The 19,631-nt window shown below is 44.8% G+C and overlaps 1 protein-coding gene across 2 annotated transcripts in view; it reads right to left on the minus strand.

Moving 5' to 3' along the window:
* NRK (Nik related kinase) overlaps positions 1 to 18,438 on the minus strand; it is a 105,318-nt gene extending 86,880 nt beyond the window's left edge. For both annotated transcript variants that reach the window (XM_068412105.1, XM_068412104.1), the window contains exons 1-2: positions 18,338 to 18,438; positions 13,503 to 13,568 (exon numbers count right to left, since the gene is read on the minus strand). In XM_068412105.1, the coding sequence (XP_068268206.1) occupies positions 13,503 to 13,568; positions 18,338 to 18,394 (123 nt within the window). In that variant the 5' untranslated portion in view covers positions 18,395 to 18,438. The remainder of the gene's footprint in view (positions 1 to 13,502; positions 13,569 to 18,337) is intronic.
* Between the last annotated feature and the right edge of the window lie 1,193 nt (positions 18,439 to 19,631).

Below are 19,631 nucleotides of genomic sequence, written 5' to 3' on the forward strand. Positions count from 1 at the left end.
TTAATATTAATAACATCAAATGGCAGAGGTCTGCCAGAACTCTGTAATGTAAACAATGCAGGATACAGCAACCACAAAAGCTCAGAAAGCCAAGTTGTCTTTAATCTACTCACTACGACATTCGAAACCCATCTGCATGACAGACAGGACAAGTGCCACGCAGGCTCCAGGCATCACCCAGGGCTGATAAGGCCATTTTCTTTCATTCCTGGTCAGAGAACTGTGAATTTGGCAGGAGCAAGAAGTCAAATGACATTACACAACCTAACCAGGCATTTGTTGTGACTCTTTGAACAGCCTCCCGAATGCACTAGGTGCTGTGCAAACATACGCAGAGTGATCACTCATGCATGTCTGTAGGTGCAGATTCCTGTGCCAACATGAAAATACTCTAACTCCACCAGGCTAGCCAGGGACGCAGGCCATGTAAAGTCTTCCACCAGGTGGGCACCTAGAAACTAACACGATGCAAAGAAAGGAAGAGAGGAACATAGGAAAGGGTGAATCCTAAATCCTCTCTAACCTTTATTCTCTAGCTTGTGGGATCAGAGACCTGAGTTTCCAGCCTTTGTTTTGTGACTTCCTCTATTCAAAACAGCTCTGACTGAAATCTTTCAAGTGTCCAAAAGATTGGAAAGCTGGTGCATCTCTTTATTCCTTCATGCCTTCTCCACTTTCAGGCATATTTATGGAGAGTAGGCTACAATACACGTAGCTTCTCCAGATGCAACTTCTTTTTCTGCCAAGGGAACCGTCCCAGTTGGGCATCCAGCAATCCGCTGTGCCCTATGCATGTGCACACCTACTCAACAGCATGTGAGCCGGGAGCTCAACACATTTGGGAAACGTCAGACCAACTTAGGCTGATCTGCACATGCACAAAAAGCCCAATGTATCCTGAGTGCACCACATTTACTGGCACATACCACCTCTGCGATGTCCAAGCTGTCCTGGGCTTCACAACTGCTGGGTTCACTGGGCATGCCCTATGCCTCAAGTGTTAATGTGCCTGCCTGCGAAATCCCAGCGGAACCTGGCAGTCTTCCACCGGGAGAGACAACAAAACATATTCTAATGTCTCTGGAAACAAATCACCTTTCATCAAAAAGGAATCCCACAGGAGGAACGGTCTGGTGCACCCAAATCATGTATTGGTACTTCCTGTCCTCTTCTGCAGGGCAAAACGCACACACAGGACCAGTTCCTGCTGTCAGCAACTGATGAAAAACTGAAAGACTTCACCACAGTGATTTGATTTTCAGAGCAGCAGGGATACTCTGGTCCACAATATCTAACTCTACCCTCTGATGTTAATAAAAGGCCATCGAATATCTGCTGATATGATTTGGTTCTGGGGCAGAATGTTTGCAAGAAGCCTGTTGAGATAAATATTTCATATTAGACTGGAAAAAAAAGCAAATATTATTTAAGCAAAAACATTTTTTCCTGGCTCTTTCCCTTTTTTCATATAACAAGACGACATCATGGACAATCTATGTAAATAATACATTTGAGAGTCCATTATCTAAGCCATATGCATGTTTATTTTATGTTGGTTTTGTTGCATATTTTAGTATAATTGTTTGTAGGTTTAAAGCCAAGAGTAAAACAAGAGTAGACAAATCTACTACAGCAGAAATAATCAGTAAATTGGTTACTCTTTTGTTCTTTTTAAATACTAGGAAAAATCCATGCTAAAATTTAGCATGATAAACAAGAAAGTTAGAAAATTCCTCAAGTTCAGTAGAATAAATATTTTCAGAAGGCCACCACACATTTCTCTTATGCCCTTTTCCTCAAAATGTTTCCACTTTTAACAACAGAAATACAAGAAAAAATTGCATCAAAAATGTGGATATCAAATGTAGCAACTGCACAACTGTAGAGTCAGGAAATAGGATTTACTCAATTCCAGTATTCAGTAAACCTCAACAAAATGTCAGTGTTTTGCCAACTGGTCTCACTTTTGGTTGTAAACATTCCTCACAGAATGGGAAGTCAGAAGAATTCACAATAATATTCACATGTTTATTTTGGTAATGCCAAATTATTTCTGTACAATAGTACCTTTCTTCCAAGTATGCAGTACTAAAGACAATCTATGAAATATTAAACATCCTGCTAAATTAAAATGTATGTTCAAATGAAATGCAATGTTTTGACGTTTCTGAAACAAAGTTTGAAACCAAAAGCCAACTCATTTCTTAAAATTTTCCCACTAATGTTTCTGTTGAACTCAACATGTTTTGATGCAGGTGAAACTTTCCAAACAGCACGTTGTTCTGCAAGTGGCTGGCAACCAGTTCTCACAAATCACCTCCATAAGTACACTAATTCCTCTTCACCAGAATACCAAGACGCTTTACAAAACAAGGACCGCCTCCATTTTAATAGCTACAGTCATTAGGAGAGCTCCATTTCCAGCGAATTCATGTGGTTTTGAGCAATGACGAGAGGCAGAGGCAAGAAAAGCTGCATCTCCTGAGCTGCAGCCGCCCACGTCAACCCCTCTCTTACCTTTATGAAAAAGTGTATTTCTTACATGATGGGAGCACCTAAAAGCACTGCCACAGACCACAAGCTAGCTATTACCTATTTACTAATAACATTACTTGTGCAGGGCACTGAGAAGGCCACAGTTTGCTACAAAGTGTGTCTTCTGGATTGTTCATTCCCTAAGATCTTAGAAGTTACTGAAGTTTCATGTTTTCGTGGGGAAAAAGAAGGGGATGGGGAAGAAATGACCTTAAAAAAGGTGCTTCTAAAACAAATCTTAAAACCATTTCAGGAATGCTACAAAGTCAGTAGGTTACAAAGGCAGGCTTATAACACAAAAGGGCTTTAAAAAGTAAAAAAGTATACTACAAACAGCTGAAAAATAGCTTCTTCTTAATTTTATTCCAGAGATCCACATTCACAGATTTGCAAGGGCCAAGAAAATTACTGATGGCGAGCAGCCTGAGAGCAGCTGAATACCAGACAGAAGCAGCACAATTTTATCACATTTATGGATTTTACAATTGAAATTGGACATTACAATTTAAAATTACTTACTGGAAATTTCATTATGATGGGACAAAGGGCTGACCTGCGCCCGTGTCTACTGACCAAGCTGTTCAACCCCAGCTGACAATGAAAACTGGATTTTAAATTCCATTTCCCCACAAATGCCTTGGAAGGGCAGGATCAACACTTGTCCCACCAGATTTTTCTGCTGTCCATCCAGGCAGCTGCAGTCTGAAGAGTCATACTGATACCAGACGGTTTAGTAAAAGTAGGCCTCAAAGTAGGCCCTAAAAGGCCTACTCTGTGTAACCTTTAGACAGAATCAACTTACTTTTCAGTAATTTTCCTTTCAGCTAAAATAACTGCACTTTCTGAAACTAACTGCATGTTTTGCAGACAGTGTCTGCTTCTGGGACTGATAATGCTTAGAGTTATAGTCGTCACTGATTCTTGCTTGTGCTCAGTCTTAGAGAATCCGAGGTCTCTGTTAAATTCCTCACTAATTACAAAGAAGGTCCAAAGATAAACAAGACTGTGAACAACATCTTTGTAGTGTCTTAAATGACTTGATTCACAGCTCTGACGCCAGGAGAAGAGATAAACCCTGTAAGAACCAGAAGAGTATCTTTTCCTTGGAGCCACCTGCATGTGTCCACAGAAAGGCCCCAACCGCGTTTGTGCAGAAGCGGGGTCATACAGCAGACAGCATAACTATGGGGGAATTACGATTCCCAGAGACCACCACAGACCCCTTCCCCAATTTAATACACATGCGCAAAGGCGTTACATAATGTATTAGCATATGCATAAGGTTTCTTGGAATAGGTGTGCTTTTCTCAGGAATTGTATGAATATTAATTTTTCTATAATGTATATAATGAGCGTGCTTTTGTGCCTCGGTGGACCTGTTAGGTGGAGCAATCCCCCATGTCCCTTGGCCAAATAAAGTAATGCCTGCTCATTAATGCTAAACTCAGCATTAAGGAGTTTTATTCCCGATTTCAGTGACAATACTACCACCAGACCCAGCTGTACTTGGCTTTCAAGGCAGCAGGAGGACACAGCTGGGCCAAACGCTGCCCTCCTCCAGAGCACCAGAGCCGCGATGCCCCCAAGGAACTCACAGCAGCATTGTCACGGAGCCCCATGTGAACCCGCGTGGCACTGGGAGACATCACAAGATGTGCTCCCTGGAGGAGCTCTTCCCAGCAGCAAGCACAAAGACCACGCTGTTAGTGGTGCTGGTTGTCCTAACCACCCCTCTGCCCCTGTGCCCCGCACCTCACGTAGCAGGTGTCGACACGGTGCTGGCCTCTGTTACTTGCGGGGTAATTCAGAGGAGCTGTGGCAATGGTCCACAGCAGTCGACCATGCCAGGGTAAAGCTGTGGGAACAGGCCTCGTGTTTCAGCACTTCCCATCGCCGGCGCTAAGTCTCACTGCCTGGCTTGGCAGCCTTCTGTGCAACCTTTGCACAGACATAAATCAGCATGTGGTTTGCAGGACAGCAAATTACCAGGCTCACGACTTCGTCTGAATAACAAACAAAAACAATCCTTTAATGCTATTTACTTCTGTTTAATCCAGAAAAGCAACACAACAAAGGGCCTGCTACTGCCACAAGTTAGCTCCAGTCCTACCCCAAGCACCAACCTAAGCTCAAGTACAGAGCACACATGAAACCTTTCTTGCAGCACAAGCATGGTAGTGCTTTTAACTGCTCCCCAATGGCCTTCACAGGGCAAAAGTTACACCTCTACAGCTACAACTCAGTGGCTGCTAATACAATTGCTTCTTACAGTGTTATTTCATGATGTGCCTGCTCTCACCCAAGTCAGATGGACTAGGAGGAGTTAATGCAAGCTCACCTCTGTAGTGAAGATATTTAACTGAGGGCAAAATGAACTACAGATGCATTCTGCAGTTCAAGCAAACCAACATCCACTCTACTTAGAGGAGCAAAATCCACCAGAGAGACTGATCAGGTAGTGGGGAAGACAGAAAAAGGTGAGGGTGGGGAAGTCAGAGGTAGGACAGAGTTCACCCAAGGCCGAGCTCATGGTCACAGTGCCAATGCAGCCGGACACCCCAGCAGGAGATTTCAGAGCTCAAGTTGCTGAAGTGAAACAGCAGCTGAAGTGAACAGCTTTGCAACAGTCCCACTGTGCGCAGTCACCGATCTGTGCATGCTGGAAACGCTGCACTACGTCCAACCCACGGAAAATAATCAACCCATTACAGACCTCAGCAGGAGAATTTGCCTCTTTGAGGACTGACACTTCTGCTGCTGGATCTTCCAGCGACACCTGCAACAAAGCACTACTGCTACAGGGTTACTGCAGACCCCACTCAACACACAGGAAAAGTGCCTCTTTCAGCACAGGACTGCAATTTACATTTCTAAAGCATATCCCAGAAACTATCTTTTGGTATCTCATCCTGCAGGACTTAACTATTTGGTTCAACATAACGAACTTGTTGAATACTCAATGAGCAAACTATAAAGCACTATTACAGATGATTCTTGTACAAAAATATGGGTTACTCAGGCATAAATGAATTCAAATACATTCTTACGAAAAAACACCTGAAGACTGAGCATGAAACTTGAAAGAATATTTACTGCTGGTGAAGACAATGGTGACATCTTGTCTATGCAGACAATGGGAAAGGACAGAAGAGCAGCATACACCCCACACAGTTTTTTATACCAATTCATCACACTGTCAAGTTTAAAGCACCAAATGCTGGATAAGTCCATGAAATACACATAAAAAGAACAATAATAATAAAAAAAGACAAGCAGGCTATCAATATTTTTAGGAAACCAACTTATACATTCCTTTTATTATGCCCTACAAGCTATAGCCAGAGATACCAATGAGGGACTTTCAAAAAACATGCATGCATCCTTCAGGTCTTTAAAGCAGACCTGGAAAGTACCATTCACATGAAGCTGTAAGAAAGAATCAGAGACACAGAGATAAGGTGATGTGTGCTGGCAAGGCACTAAAGTTCTGCAATTCATTCAGAAAACGGTACAGTTACTAAAGCTAACCTGCAATGGGAGTCATCTCAAACATCTAGAAACAACATGCTAAATTTTCTGCTGCTTAAAATTATGTAATATCCTATCATTCACTCATTAACTCCAATAGCTTGTTACATGTCTGGGAGGTTTTTTGGACTGCAAATAGACAATTTCTCACAAGTCATCCCCCAACCCCACTGATTTATTTCGAAGAAGAGATAACAAATACAATGCAATACTTCTGAGTAGGTCAGGTATTGTAAAACTCAGGCATGCAGAGCGCTGGTCACTCTGATGTGTACCTTCACGCAGGCATGATTCTGGGAGCTGCAGAGCAGTCAGGAGTATTGAAATCAATGTCACTAGTGAGGTGCTTAAAGTGTAGCAAAGCGCTTAAGTGGGGAATTAAGAGCTTGAACTATTTCCTACTGTGCTCATATTATCACCAGTGCATTTTTAGTACGTTCTCTTACCTTCAAAATAGCATGTCCCAGTGCCAACATCTTTAGTGTTATGCAACATGAGCTCAAAATGCCACCAGTTTAGGATGAAAATGCATTGTACTCTCCCATACAGACATTCAAGTCCAAAACACGGAGGAGCTGGAAGTGGCAGGCCTGCCAGCAAATTATTTGCAAGGATTTTACTATTCTCTAATGGCTGATATGGCACATCTAATTATTGTACATTGCTCTGCTCAGACAAAGAGCCTTTATTGTATAGAAGCACTCCACAGCTGAGAGGTTTTTTTCACATTCTTACTCTTCTATTTTTGATAAACCAGTCCTACACTTAAGAATCTTAATTGAATTCCTCTGAAATATTCACTAACTAGAACCAGGACGTCACGATTTGCTAATTAATTTCGCATGTATGATCCATTATTTTAAATTCCAGAGCTGAATACAGTTTGGCATTGCCATGCAAATAAGCGGGAAGTCAAGATTTAAAAAAAAAAACAAAAAAACAAACACAAACAACAAAAACCCAAAAAAACCCAACCAACAAACAAAAAACCCCACACACTATAGAAAAAAAAAAATGCTCCTGGCTCTGACAACTAAATACACACGATACACTGCCTATTTTTTATATATATTTCAAATAAAAGTCATTCCCCCTACTTTTTTTTGTACTCTCCAAGTCATTCATTCACAATCTAGCAGGTTGGATTGATAGTAGGTATGTTCTATCCACTGAGATTCACGTGTCCTGCACTCAAAGTCCTGTACTCAAATCAAGACTGGAAAAGACCTCTGGGAACGTATGGTCCCACCTTCAGTTGAAAGCAGGGCCTTAAATTACGTTACCCAAGACAATGTCAAACAGCCTTGGATATTTCCAGCACGGGTGACTCCACCACCAACCTGGGAAACCTATTCCAATGTTGACTTGTTCTCACGGTGAAGAATTATTTTCTTACATCCAGAGAGAATCTCCCCTGAGCAACCTGCACCTGGTTCCTCTTGTCCTGTGCATCCCTGTATGTCCACCTTCTATACAACCATCTTGAAGCACTTGAAGACTGTGACTAGATTGCCCTCAGCCTTCTCTTCCCTAGGTTGAAAAAAATCCAATTCCTTTAGCTTTTCCTTCTTCATGCATAAAGTTCTTCTATCCTCTAAATGTTTTGGTGACTCTTTGCCGGACCCTCTCCAGTTTCCGAATGTCTCTCTGGAACTGGGGGAGCAAAGGTGGGACACAGTATTCCAGGTGTGGCCTAACAAGAGCAGGGGGAAATAATCACATCCCATGATTTGCTTGCTACGCTCTTGCTGACACAGCCCAAGGCACGGTTTGCCCTCATTGCTGCAAGGTGGCACTGCCAACTCCACATCCTTTCTGATGAAGGAGGAAAAGGACCAACATGGTGGTGTGCAAGCTTTAAGAAAAGTATGCAGACATGTATGAGAGTGTATTTAGGAGTTGCAGGCAACTGAGAGAAGAGGAAGAAACACATCTAGTAGTATGCGGACTTCAGAGGTGTTATTAAAAACCAGAGGCATGAAAAAGTTAAATACTGAAACACCAAACCACACCTCTCTAGTGTATTAATGATATTACAGCCATATACACTAAGATTTCAAGGCAACCCATTCATGAGCACCACAGCATTTCAGATCTTACTACAATGGCAGCAGCACATATTAAGCTCAGACTTATTCCTGAAAGAGATCCCTGTTGCCAGGATTAGCAGAAAATCTGCATTATTTGTTTGCACTGCTGATCTACACAATGAGTTGTTGACTCCTTTCAGTATGCTGCAGCAATGCTTCTTTATACACTGCCGCCTACAATAATTAACTAGTTTTCCATGTGAACAAGATAACCAGCTATGCTACTAAAAACCCAAATAAAGAAAATTAATAGACAAGCAAGCACTTCTACCAACTGCTAGTGAAATAGAAAGCAGGATTTTGTCATTTCGATAAAGAACAACCGATTTCCCCACTTGACTCATCAAAATCTCAGTGCCTTGAAGGCTATGATTGGCTTGAAAACTCTAACTGACCACAAATGATAACAAAATACCCCGAGATAAGACGACATTTTTAACGTCTCTGTTTGTGGCAGTTTGGAGACTCTGAAATTGCATTTCAGCCCCGAGAGACATTCTTCAGAAGGTGGCTACTTCTGACCCACCCCTAGAAAGGATGGTTTTGAAATTTTCAGCTTATACATGTTCACCCTCTGGAATGCACTGAACATAACTGTTGTGTTTCTTACATTTAGCCTTCCAGTAACTGCCTGAGGTGCTACCATCAATTAAGGTTTTCAATACAGTCCACAGACTTTAACACTTCATAACTTAGCATGGTCTTGTGATTCTTTCTGCCCAGTACCAAGTCTCAAAAAAACCACGTTGCTTCCCCCCGCCTCTCCCAACTTGGTCTCAATTAATCAGCCAGTTAATTAATGAAATTAATTATGAAGAACTTAGCAGACTTTCAAATTAAGATGAACTGAAAAGTCATATTTATGCTTCACTACACTCCTGCCACGGGACATCAAAAGTAGAGTAACTCGTAACTCATATCCACAACTGAAGCATGACTCAATGCCAAGAAGCAGCTGTATTTAAAACAACCCCAAACAAGAAACAAACCCCAAAACACTTCCTTACTCAGACTTGCTTCCTTTTTTTATCCAGAGTCTTCTGTGACTACATAGAAATAAAAATATTAGCTGTGCAGAGCCACTACAGGAAGGCAGGGTTGCTTCCACCCTCTGCTAAGCCTCAGCAACAGCACTGCTTCGTCTTCATCACCTGCATTACCAGGAAGGCACTTCTTCCCTTTTGATTCTCACAGTCACAAACCACAGCACCTCTCCCAAGTTCCCTGTGCCCTCAGACTCGATTAAAGGTACAACCATTTTGCACACACAGCAGCCGCAAATGTGTCACAGTTTATCATCAGCCTGCAAGATCATACTCCAAAAAATGTCATCCGCTGGAACTCACCAAACACACTGACCTCTCATGCCCTAGGCCACTCAAAAATGCCGAGCCCAGGAGAGGGCTAATCCACATCACTAAGACAAAAGAAGTCAAAAGCCCCAGTCAGGTGCCTCTCGACATCAGAAAACAAGCAGATTGCACAGATGCTGCTGATGTCCCCATTTGGCCCACGAAAACTTTTCTAGAAGGATGAGGACTCTCAGAGCACAGCTGAATGAATAGGATTAGGAGCAACTCCTCTTTACCTTGATAACTAAAAAAACAAAGCAGGCGTAAACTCAGAGTCTCACAGTCTCTTCCAGAGCTCAAGAGCAATTGTCGGACCCAAACACTTCAAAAATGGCACCCACTTCAGTGGCCCCATCTGTCCCTTTCCCCATTCACCCATCAGAAAAATGACCCTGCACTGAAAATTAAAACAGAAAATGCATTAACAGGCTCCTACTGAAGACACACCACTCAAAGAATATGAAACTAACAGCTAAAGTCTTTGCAAAGAAAAACATTTCACCCCACAAACTTACAGTTTAGTTATTACTAAATGCACAAGAACAGACCAAGATACAACTGTTCTACATCAAGGGCCATACACAATCATTATCCAGCTCTTCATAGCAACAGAGTCCAACTGTGGAAGGAAACAAGGCATCCTTATAATTAAACTTCTGGAGGTAATGGGAGTAAGCAAAGAATTATTCAAATCACAACACTGTCAGGTCTCAACAGCCATACCTAGACTGCAAGATACAGCCTCAGGCACACTAAGAGCAGTCCACACAGCCACAGACATTGGCTTCACAATGTTTTCAAAGGTACCACCTTCAACAATACACCATGCCACAATAACATAGCAACTACTAGCAAATAGAAAAGATGGTATTTGTAAATCTCCTAGATCATTTTCTGCAGTTTTACTGCCATCCCAAACAACACCCGATTCAAGCTTCCCCAGGCAGCCTGTGAGAGGGGGTTCCAAGGCACTGCAGCTGCAGCCCAGGAAGGAAGCAAAACCCAAGAACTTGCGGGTGACACCTTCAGCAATCTCACTTCCTCCCAGACGACACCGACAGTTACGCCACGCAAAACACTGCTCTGCCCTGTCTGAAGGTCCTCACTGATCAGCAGCTCTAAAAAAAACCTCAAAATGCTGGCCCTCATACTTTGGAGAGCAACCCCACATCCCCCACAGTCTTTGTCCTTGTGGGCTTGAGGGTTCCCAGAACAAGGACAGCCTTTGCAAAAAGCAGTGCATGGGAAGCTCAGAAACTTCTCTCTCCCATATGCATTCAGTGGAGATGCTGCAGAGACTGGACACAATCTGACCTTCAGCACTTCAAAGTTCAGGAAACAAAGGCATGAAAGAGTAAATACTCATAACTTCTCCAACCACCATCAAACGCACTACTTCCATCTGCCTTCAGAGAAGACTCTCTGCTACCACCTTCCATGACATTATTCAGAATCACCTCTTACATAGTATTGTTCTTCAGATTTCAGCTCCCAGAAGCCAGCAATTAACTGAAAAATTCATCTATCATTTCAAGAGATAACGAAGCCTAAGCCTCATGACTTTTGGGTACCATCTGATTTTTTAATATCTAATTCATACTTTCCAAAAGGCTGAAGTTGCCAGTACCGGCATATTTACGTCCTACTACTTCATAAGTTGTCAAAAAATCTGCTAGCTTTTAGTCAGTTATTATATGCAGATCCCAACTTTATAACATTTCTAGACAGCTCTAGCATTATCATGGGTACAATTTATAGCTCTTCCATTTCATTTAAAAAAGACACCGAACTGCAACTGGTCTGGAATAATTCAGTATGAACAATACTCTCCTTCAATAAATCTGTTAAACGTTGTTTTCCAAATCTAATGATGAAGCCTCTAAATTTTATTTTCATTTTTATGGAGCTGCATATATTAAAACATATAGCCTTATGAATCATCTTCACAGCCAACCAAGCTGTTTAATAATCTTGGACATAGTTTATTTAGCCCAAAATAAGCTTTGCTTTGATTATGTGCAAACTATTATGTGTATCTATATCTGAATGTATGGAAGATTCTGACACCTCTGGAGAATAAAAATGTGCTCTAATGACAGGAGTACGTTATGTGGATAAGTGAGATTACTTTATAACTTAAATATTTATGATCACAAGCCTATACGAGACAAACTACAAGATTATTCCAGCATTCCCTTATTCACTCCATGGGTCCTACACAGCAGTGTAATATATGTATAGGTCGAAGGACATATTACACAGCAGTGAAAAAGAAAAGTGAGTGCAAGATCCCGTCTGTCAGTGCCTTGCTGAGGTGTTGCAGCTACTCCAAGTGCAGAATGAGCCGAGATTCAAACCACCCATTATCCAGAGCTGTCAGACCCTGGTCTCCTGTGTGCTCAGCAGAGAGCAGCCTTTGCGTACAATTTTTAATTGTCATTGTCAATATTTCTTACACATTTTGGCAACTACCATTCTAGTGAACCACACAATAACTGAAAACATTTTCTTTTGCAGCAGAGAAGCAAACTATGTTGCTCCTTCCTATTTCTGCCACGATTAAGCAGCTGATTCACTCTCAACATCCCTAAAAGATGACTAGATTGAAATTTTTTCTCTCCCAATATAAAATAAATCCAGGCATGAAAAGAAACGCAACTATTTCAGAGGCCATTTGGGAACTTTAGGATCTTTTTACATGTAGAAAACTCTGCGACTACACTGACAACAGCACCCCTGAATTTCTCCTGGCTTCTAATCTGTCCACGTGAATCCCTGAGCCTCTATTTTTAATTCAGTAGTACTGACCTCAGTATCTGAGTGACAATCTCAGAAACAACACAGACTTAATCACAGCAACAGAGAGTTACATGAGAAAGATCCTGCTTCTGACATGAAAATAAATAAAAAAATGCAGTATGAGAAAGCAGAAACTCCCCAGAACTACTTCTACAGAGGATTTTCCAGAATCGTTGAAAGAGTGTCTATAGCTTCAAAGGGAAACCAAAACACGATCGCAGCAGATCTGCCACCAGAGGATGGACACCGAAACGTAACATGCACTCAATGCGCTGGAATCGGAGAAGGGTGAACAGTCCTCCTGCATTTCAAATTGGGGCTCCCTCCTGCATTCTTCCTGCAATAGGGGATCAATGCAGGAAGAGCCTGCACCGACACAAAGACTCATCACGCAGGAGCTTGTCGGCAGTGGGATGCGAGGGAGAAGCAAGACCAGACAGCTTCCTCCAGTGCCACTGCTCTTCTGATGCACCTCCAAGGGTTCAGCAGCATGGCCTTTTCCTTCCTCTGCCTTCTTTCTCCAAACAGTAACAACACAGACTCGGTTCCCTATTTTATCACATCTATTTTCTATTCTTGGATCATCCTTAGGAAAGGCTTCAGAGTGAAAGAACACTTGTCTAGGCTAGTTCTTATAACTAGAGGTGTGCATTGCATAGCGTACACAGCATGTTATGGCACACAATGGTTAATTGCTGTAGTTTCTTGACTGACAGTTCTGCTTTGATATCACAGCGACAAAGGTAATAACAGAAATCAAAACCTTCACAGCCTGCCTGCAGAGCAGGGTTAATTGACACCTCTGTCTTGAAGAGTACTGCTGGTTTAGTCTTGGCTGAGCTCTCCACTCAATCCAGGCCAAATCAGGCCATTGCTGATGTTAATTTGTGCCAGCCAGTTAACAATTTTGAAAAAGAGAAAATAATCACAGGACAGAAAAAACAGGGTAGAGGGAAGTCAGTATGAAAGCCAACACGCTTATCTGACCAGTGGCAGCAAAGAGACATGAAAACGGGGCAGAAGGAAGGGGCACAGAGTTTCACAGGTAACACCATTTTGCATTAGACAGAAAAGACAGCAAGATAAAACAGGCTATTATTGGAACAATATGGTCCACCTTCTTAAATGGTGCTCATTTCTGCTTTAGGAAAAACAGCTTTATCAAGAACGGCATCATAAATTAAAGAGGCATCCAAACCTTATAGACTTGTCCATATGTCCCATTTCCAACAACCTGCACCAATTCAAATATTCCCGCAGGGTCCTGCAAAAAGCAGAAGAAATAACATTATTTGCAGCAAAGCAGCCACTTCATAATGCAGTGTAACTGTACACAATCAAAATTAAAACGTCTGTGGCACATCTCCTAATGATCTGTATTACACACTAAAGGGAAAATAGCCAAATAACAGTATAAGAAATACATTAACACGAAAGTTTTCAGTCAAGTTGCTCAAAACTCTACACAAAACAACTTGGTGAAGATTTGTAGCATGGCAACACGGCAGATACAACAAATAAATGAAGATGTGTGAAGAATACAAGAATTCAACAGATTCAGCTTAGCAGTAGAATAAGGAATAAACTCCAGGCTTCCTAAGCCTTAAAACACTGAGCTAGCCTGAAGGCTGAGCTGCTGTCTTCTGCTATGAAACACTTAGCACTAGCAATGCAACAAAGCAAAGAACCTAAATAAAGGAACTGAAAAAATACTGTATAAAGCACCTGAGCCCGATTACCGTATAAAAGGGAAATGTATCATCCCAGGCAATCTCAACACTACAGGTAGGCTGAGAATGCTCAGTTGTCCTGCTTTGCAAACATAACATGGGGAATTTGACTGATGTATTGAAGTCTTGGCTTCGAACCCAGACTAGATTGCTGGGTCTAAAAAAGATCCATGTGTCAGGTGATCAGTGTACCGTACCGCAGGAGCCGACTTTTGTCCCACTGGTTTAGCACCAGTTGCTCTAAAAACAACCACTGCAGCAGATGTTCCTCTCCAACAATGAGATGTTGCAGCCTTTCAGATACAGAAGGCCATCTTGTTGCAAGGCATGGGCAAGTAAATGTTTGCTCCTGCATGACCGAGCACATTAAGAAACCTGTTGCTTCAGTTAAAACTCACTTGAGAGATTTATATACAAACATTACAAACTCAAGAGACCAGTTTCTTGGTTTCTGGCTGAGCCATTTATCAGTCCGTTCATTTCTTGGGATGATATCATTGAGGGATTTATATAAAATATTATTAACTCCATGTGTCATTTTCACCACATCTGTTTCAGCAACCTGTCATGTCAGTCAATGCCTATTGGTACCACCGAGGGATGCGATACAGAAAAACATTATCTCAGAAGTACAATTTCTATGGCCTTGATTGCAAAACATCATTTTATTTTAAGGTATCAAGCTACTTCTCCACTCCACTTATATGTTATTCTTTTAATATTAATAATGCTTTCTTCGTATCTGATATAGAAACATTTACTTAGGCAAAATCCCAGTGGAAACATACAGGCTTTTTTCTGAGCAGATTCTGCCTTTGTTGGCACAACTGTCACGATAAATGGCAATAGCTTTCACTGTCAGAGCAGAGAGTTCCACAACTGAAGGAACTAATGAGTTAATGCGGTTTTGCCTTTAAGTTAAACAAGTTTCAATCTTACACTTCTTGGATTGTCAACCTCACAAGTCGTCTAAAAAAACCCAAACTAATTAACAATGCATAAATCAGATCAAATCACTTACTTTTGACCCATGCACAAGCCAGTCTGGGTCATTTCTTTTCTATCTCTTAAGACAAGGTAGTAAGGCATGGCCTTCTAGACTTAAACCCCAATTCTAAAAGTCCTCACACAAAAGGAAATCAATGGGTCCACCCGCGTATGGAGCTAAGCACAGGCATAAGAACGCTTGCAACATTGGGATCTTTGTAAAGTGATTTGCTTCTTTCTCATTTCTCCATTTTTCGTTTCTGCTAGTCTTGGACAGGAACGAGCCATACGCTGTGCTTCAGCAGAGCTGAAGTCAGCACCAATCCATTGCCATTGCTAAAGCAACAGGTGGGTGCTCCAAACCTCTGCCTCGCGCGACCTTCCCACAGAGCTGTGCCTTGTGTTGCACATGGTCCACGAGGCAAAACGCACAGCAGCTCTCTGAGGAACTCTTCCAGACAAGGGCCTCCGTGCACAGTATCTACTGTACTCCTCTGCGGGAAGCACGAGCAGCACCCCATTTCCACAGCCCTTCTGCAGAAAGCAGCACTGCTGAATTAAGAGGTGTTCATAGTGCGCAGAAACCTACAGGAACCCAAACTGCATTTTTCAACTCGGAGTTTGCAACTGTGCCTCTCACTTAAACGCGTGCTCTGTCCTCGCTCTTCTTCTCTAAGCTTATTTATTATGCAAATACAATAATTTAATGTGCCTCAAAATTGGCTTCTCTCTCTCCCTCCAATCAATTTCATTCTGATTTAGCATCCTAACAGCTTGCTTCTAAAGGTTTCAGACACTCTAGGAAAAACCCAAACAATTATCTAAATAAATGTTAGCATTAACTTTAATATAGCCTGTCCTTGCTAGCCAATTGAGCATTAACAGCTCAAGCCCCCGCAGCTCTGAGTGCAGCCAAAATACTTGGCCACCTCTCTCCTTTTAATCAGGACACCGTAGTGAACCAAGCCTTGTTAAGAGTCATAAAGGATATTAATCTGGGCTCTGACTTTGGTCCTTGGATTGCCCTTGTTTGCTTGGATATCGGCCCTGCATCGTTCGCTGGCGTTCTTCACAATGGGCCAACTTCTTAATTATCTTGGAATTAGGTATCATCTTTGATGTAGTGCTTCCTCTCAGCTACCATTTAAGCCCTGTGGTCCATCTAACCCTTCACCAGCCAGCCCCTGCCAAATTGCTAGGTTCCCTTTGACAGACGCCAAAATCCTGGCCTGAACATTCATCACTTTAAGGTTAATTACTGTAATGCACTGTACCATATGGTGGCCTTCTTGCTTTCCTGCAAGTCATCTGCAGACTGCTCAAAAGGCAAGAGCAAGACTGCTGACCCAGAGGCACCCAGGCCACATCCATCTCCTCTGCAAGGCAGAATGAAAAACATCGCACGCAGCAAGAGCCCGACCGAAATGCACTTTTCACAATCTCTGCAGCTAAACAAGATACAGGTGTCTGAAGCTCTTCTTCTACAGGGCCTCTGCACCTCACCACATAATGCAGAGATCAGAGGCTTTTTAACCATCTGACCGCCCTGATGAACCCAGGGCAGGAGAACCCCAACAAGATGCTCCTACAACACTTGGAAACTACAACCCAAACCACCTCTTTCCAGGAAAAGGGGAAAGCTCCAGCGAGCACCCATTGGGAGGGGAGCAAGGCCAGCTCGTGCAATCACAGCTGTGCCTCCCCGCTGGCCTCCTGACCACAGCGAGGCTGGCAAGAGCACTGCGCCAGGCAGCTCCCACTGACCCTGGGAACACCTAAGGCAAGGCAAAGGTAAAGCACTTGTCTTTACATCAATTTCTACAGCCCAGCCTTACCCGCCTCCCATTTCCACTAAGTACAAACCCCAGACTAAGGCTGCTGACATCCTGAAAAGGTTTCCTCTGAAAGGACACATTCGTCCCTTCCCCTGTAAGGCTGAAAGCTGCCATGCCTACAGCCTCTGGGAGGTTTCTGCACTGGACCATTTTGACACAAAGCCTGCCGTCTGCTTTGCAGAACTACTTTTTTCAAACTTACAGTGGTTTCCTATCATTTATTTAAGGAAATAAGATTAATCTGCTAAAGCTCTAAAAAAGAACTTCCATTATTTTGTCTTATTCCCCTGGGCAGAGCCAGGTTAAACTTCTGCTTGCCTAGCCAGGAGCCTTGTGCCATCTTCACAAACTTTACTGTCCCTGCTGCCTTCTTTCTGCCTCTGGTCTGGAACACCCTCCTCGCCATGTGATTATTGTAAAGGCTTCTCCCAGCCCTCTTGGTTTTGTTTTTTTTTTTTTTTTTCTGATATTTTTAGAAAGTAGCTTGCTTTGGTTTCACTGTCTGGGGCTGACTGCTTTTTGCCACAATTGAACTCTTTGCTCTTCTTCTGTGGAGAGCGCTCCAGAAAAAAGCTGCCTTGGCTGGACTGGGTTGATAGGTGGTCAGCTTCTATGTAAAAAAGCAAACTGGAACTAAGGGGCATCATACACAACCCTGTTAACTGCTTGTGGACGTGAAACACTAACAGTGTGGCGTTTAATGTGGCCAAAGTTTGGAATATGTTAAAAACCTAAAAACACAAGAGCAAAATGATAAAGATTCATAGCATACTAGGTGAATGCTGACTTTTTTTAGCTTTGAGGGGAAAAAAAAAAAAAAGCCCAAACCTCAACAAAAAACCACAAAAGCCAAAACCCCACGCACGTATTTTCTTCCAGAAAATCCTCATTTCTCGTTTGTTTTCTCTCCACAGCATTCACATCGCCCTTAGGAAAGTGAGCAGGAATTATTCATTCTCTGGGGAGAGGACCGACCCTCTCCGGTGAAACACTCCGGCGGGGAAGAGCCGCGCTCCCGCGGGACGATGTCGCCCGCGAAGGGAACGCGACCTCTCCAGCCTGCGGGTAACGGGGCAGGGCGAGCTCGGGGCTGGCGGAGAGCAGCCCGGCTCCGCTGGTCCCCACGGCTTTCCATCCAGCCGCACCGGCAGAGCCCTCGCCCCACAGCGCTCCCGGTACTGGCACGTACGGTATCGCCCGGCTCTCCGCGGCCCCGCCGGCCGGGACACGCAGCCGGCGCCACCAGCGCGGGTGTCCCGGGGCCCCGCACGGGCACCCGCCTCTCCCCGCGCGCGGCACGGCGAAACCCCCTCAGATAAGGGGAAAAAAAAACACCGGGCGAAGCCTTTGCACAGCCCAGCGGCGAGGCTGCGGAGGCGAGAGGCAGCCCCGAGCCCGGGGGGGTTCCACCGCCCGTGACAGCGGGGAGGACGGGGCCCGCCGCAGCCCCGCGGGGAAGCCCCCCCGCCGCCCCTCCTTACCCGCAGCGCCGCCAGGTCGATGCCGTCCAGGCTGCGGGCGGCGCAGTCCCGGGCCATGGCGCTCCGCCGAGGCGCGCACGACCGCGGCGAGCCCTCAGCCGCGCCCCCGCCGCCCCGAGCTAACGGTCCCGCGGGCGGCCCACGGCGGCCCGGCCGCGTCCCGGCGAGCGCAGGAAGGCGGGCATGCCCGGCCGGCCGGAAAGCCCTCCCCGCTCAGCGGGCGCGGAGGCAGCCCCCGGGGCCCGGCGCCCGCCGCCGGCAGCAACTTTCGCCGAGACGGTTCCTCGGGAAAAGTTTGCGAGGAAGTGACGTGCCGCGCCGTGCCGAGCCGAGCCGCGCCGTGCGGGGCCGGGGACACCTGCCGCCGGCGGGGGCGGCCGCCGCGGGCTCCCCCGGGGCGCAGAGGGGGGATTTGTAACCTGCCCCCCCGCCCCGCGCGCGTGTGGCGGGGGGTGTTGCACGCGCCCCCGGGGGAGCCGCTGTGGGCGCGCGCCGCCCCGCGCGCGCGTCCCGTGCCCCCACCCCGAGCCGGTGGCGGAGCAGCCTGAGGGACCTGGGGTGTTTAGTCTGGAGAAAAGGAGGCTGAGGGGAGACCTCGCTCTGTACAACTACCTGAAAGGAGGGTGTAGCGAGGCGGGTGTTGGTCTCTTCTCCCAGGTAACAAGTGATAGGACAAAGAGGAAACGGCCTCAAGTTGTGCCAGGGCAGGTTTAGATTGGATATCAGGAGAAATTTCTTCACCAAAAGGGTTGTCAAGCACTGGAACAGGCTGCCCAGGGAAGTGGTGGAGTCACCATCCCTGGAGGGATTTAAAAGATGAGTAGATGCGGTGCTGAGGGACATGGTTTAGTGGTGGCCTTGGCAGTGCTGGGTTAATGGTTGGACTCAATGACCTTAAAGGTCCTTTCCAACCAAAACAATTCTATGATTCTATCTGCGAGCCCCCGCGCTCCCAGCTGGCACGGAGCACAGCCTGTGCCAACAGGGCTGAAGGAAATTACACCCGCCATAAAAGAAAAAAATCCTTAAAAAACCCAAACAAACTACATTAAAAGAGGAATACACACAAACACTTCTAGACCTTTCCCTAATGTGACAAGCGCTGCAAATAGGAGCCCATGCAGGTGATGGCAATGCCTCAGCCGCGGGGGAAGCCCAGCCCCGTGGTCCCACATACAACAGAGGGCAACCGGCAGCAGCAGGTCCCTGTCTGTGTGGAGCGGGGCAGCAGCCCCTCGGCAGGCCTGTCCCAAAGCGCTGCAGCAAGCTGCAAGGCGGCAGCACATTACTATAA

This window comes from Nyctibius grandis, chromosome 13, assembly GCF_013368605.1.
Source record: "Nyctibius grandis isolate bNycGra1 chromosome 13, bNycGra1.pri, whole genome shotgun sequence".
Taxonomy (NCBI): domain Eukaryota; kingdom Metazoa; phylum Chordata; class Aves; order Nyctibiiformes; family Nyctibiidae; genus Nyctibius; species Nyctibius grandis.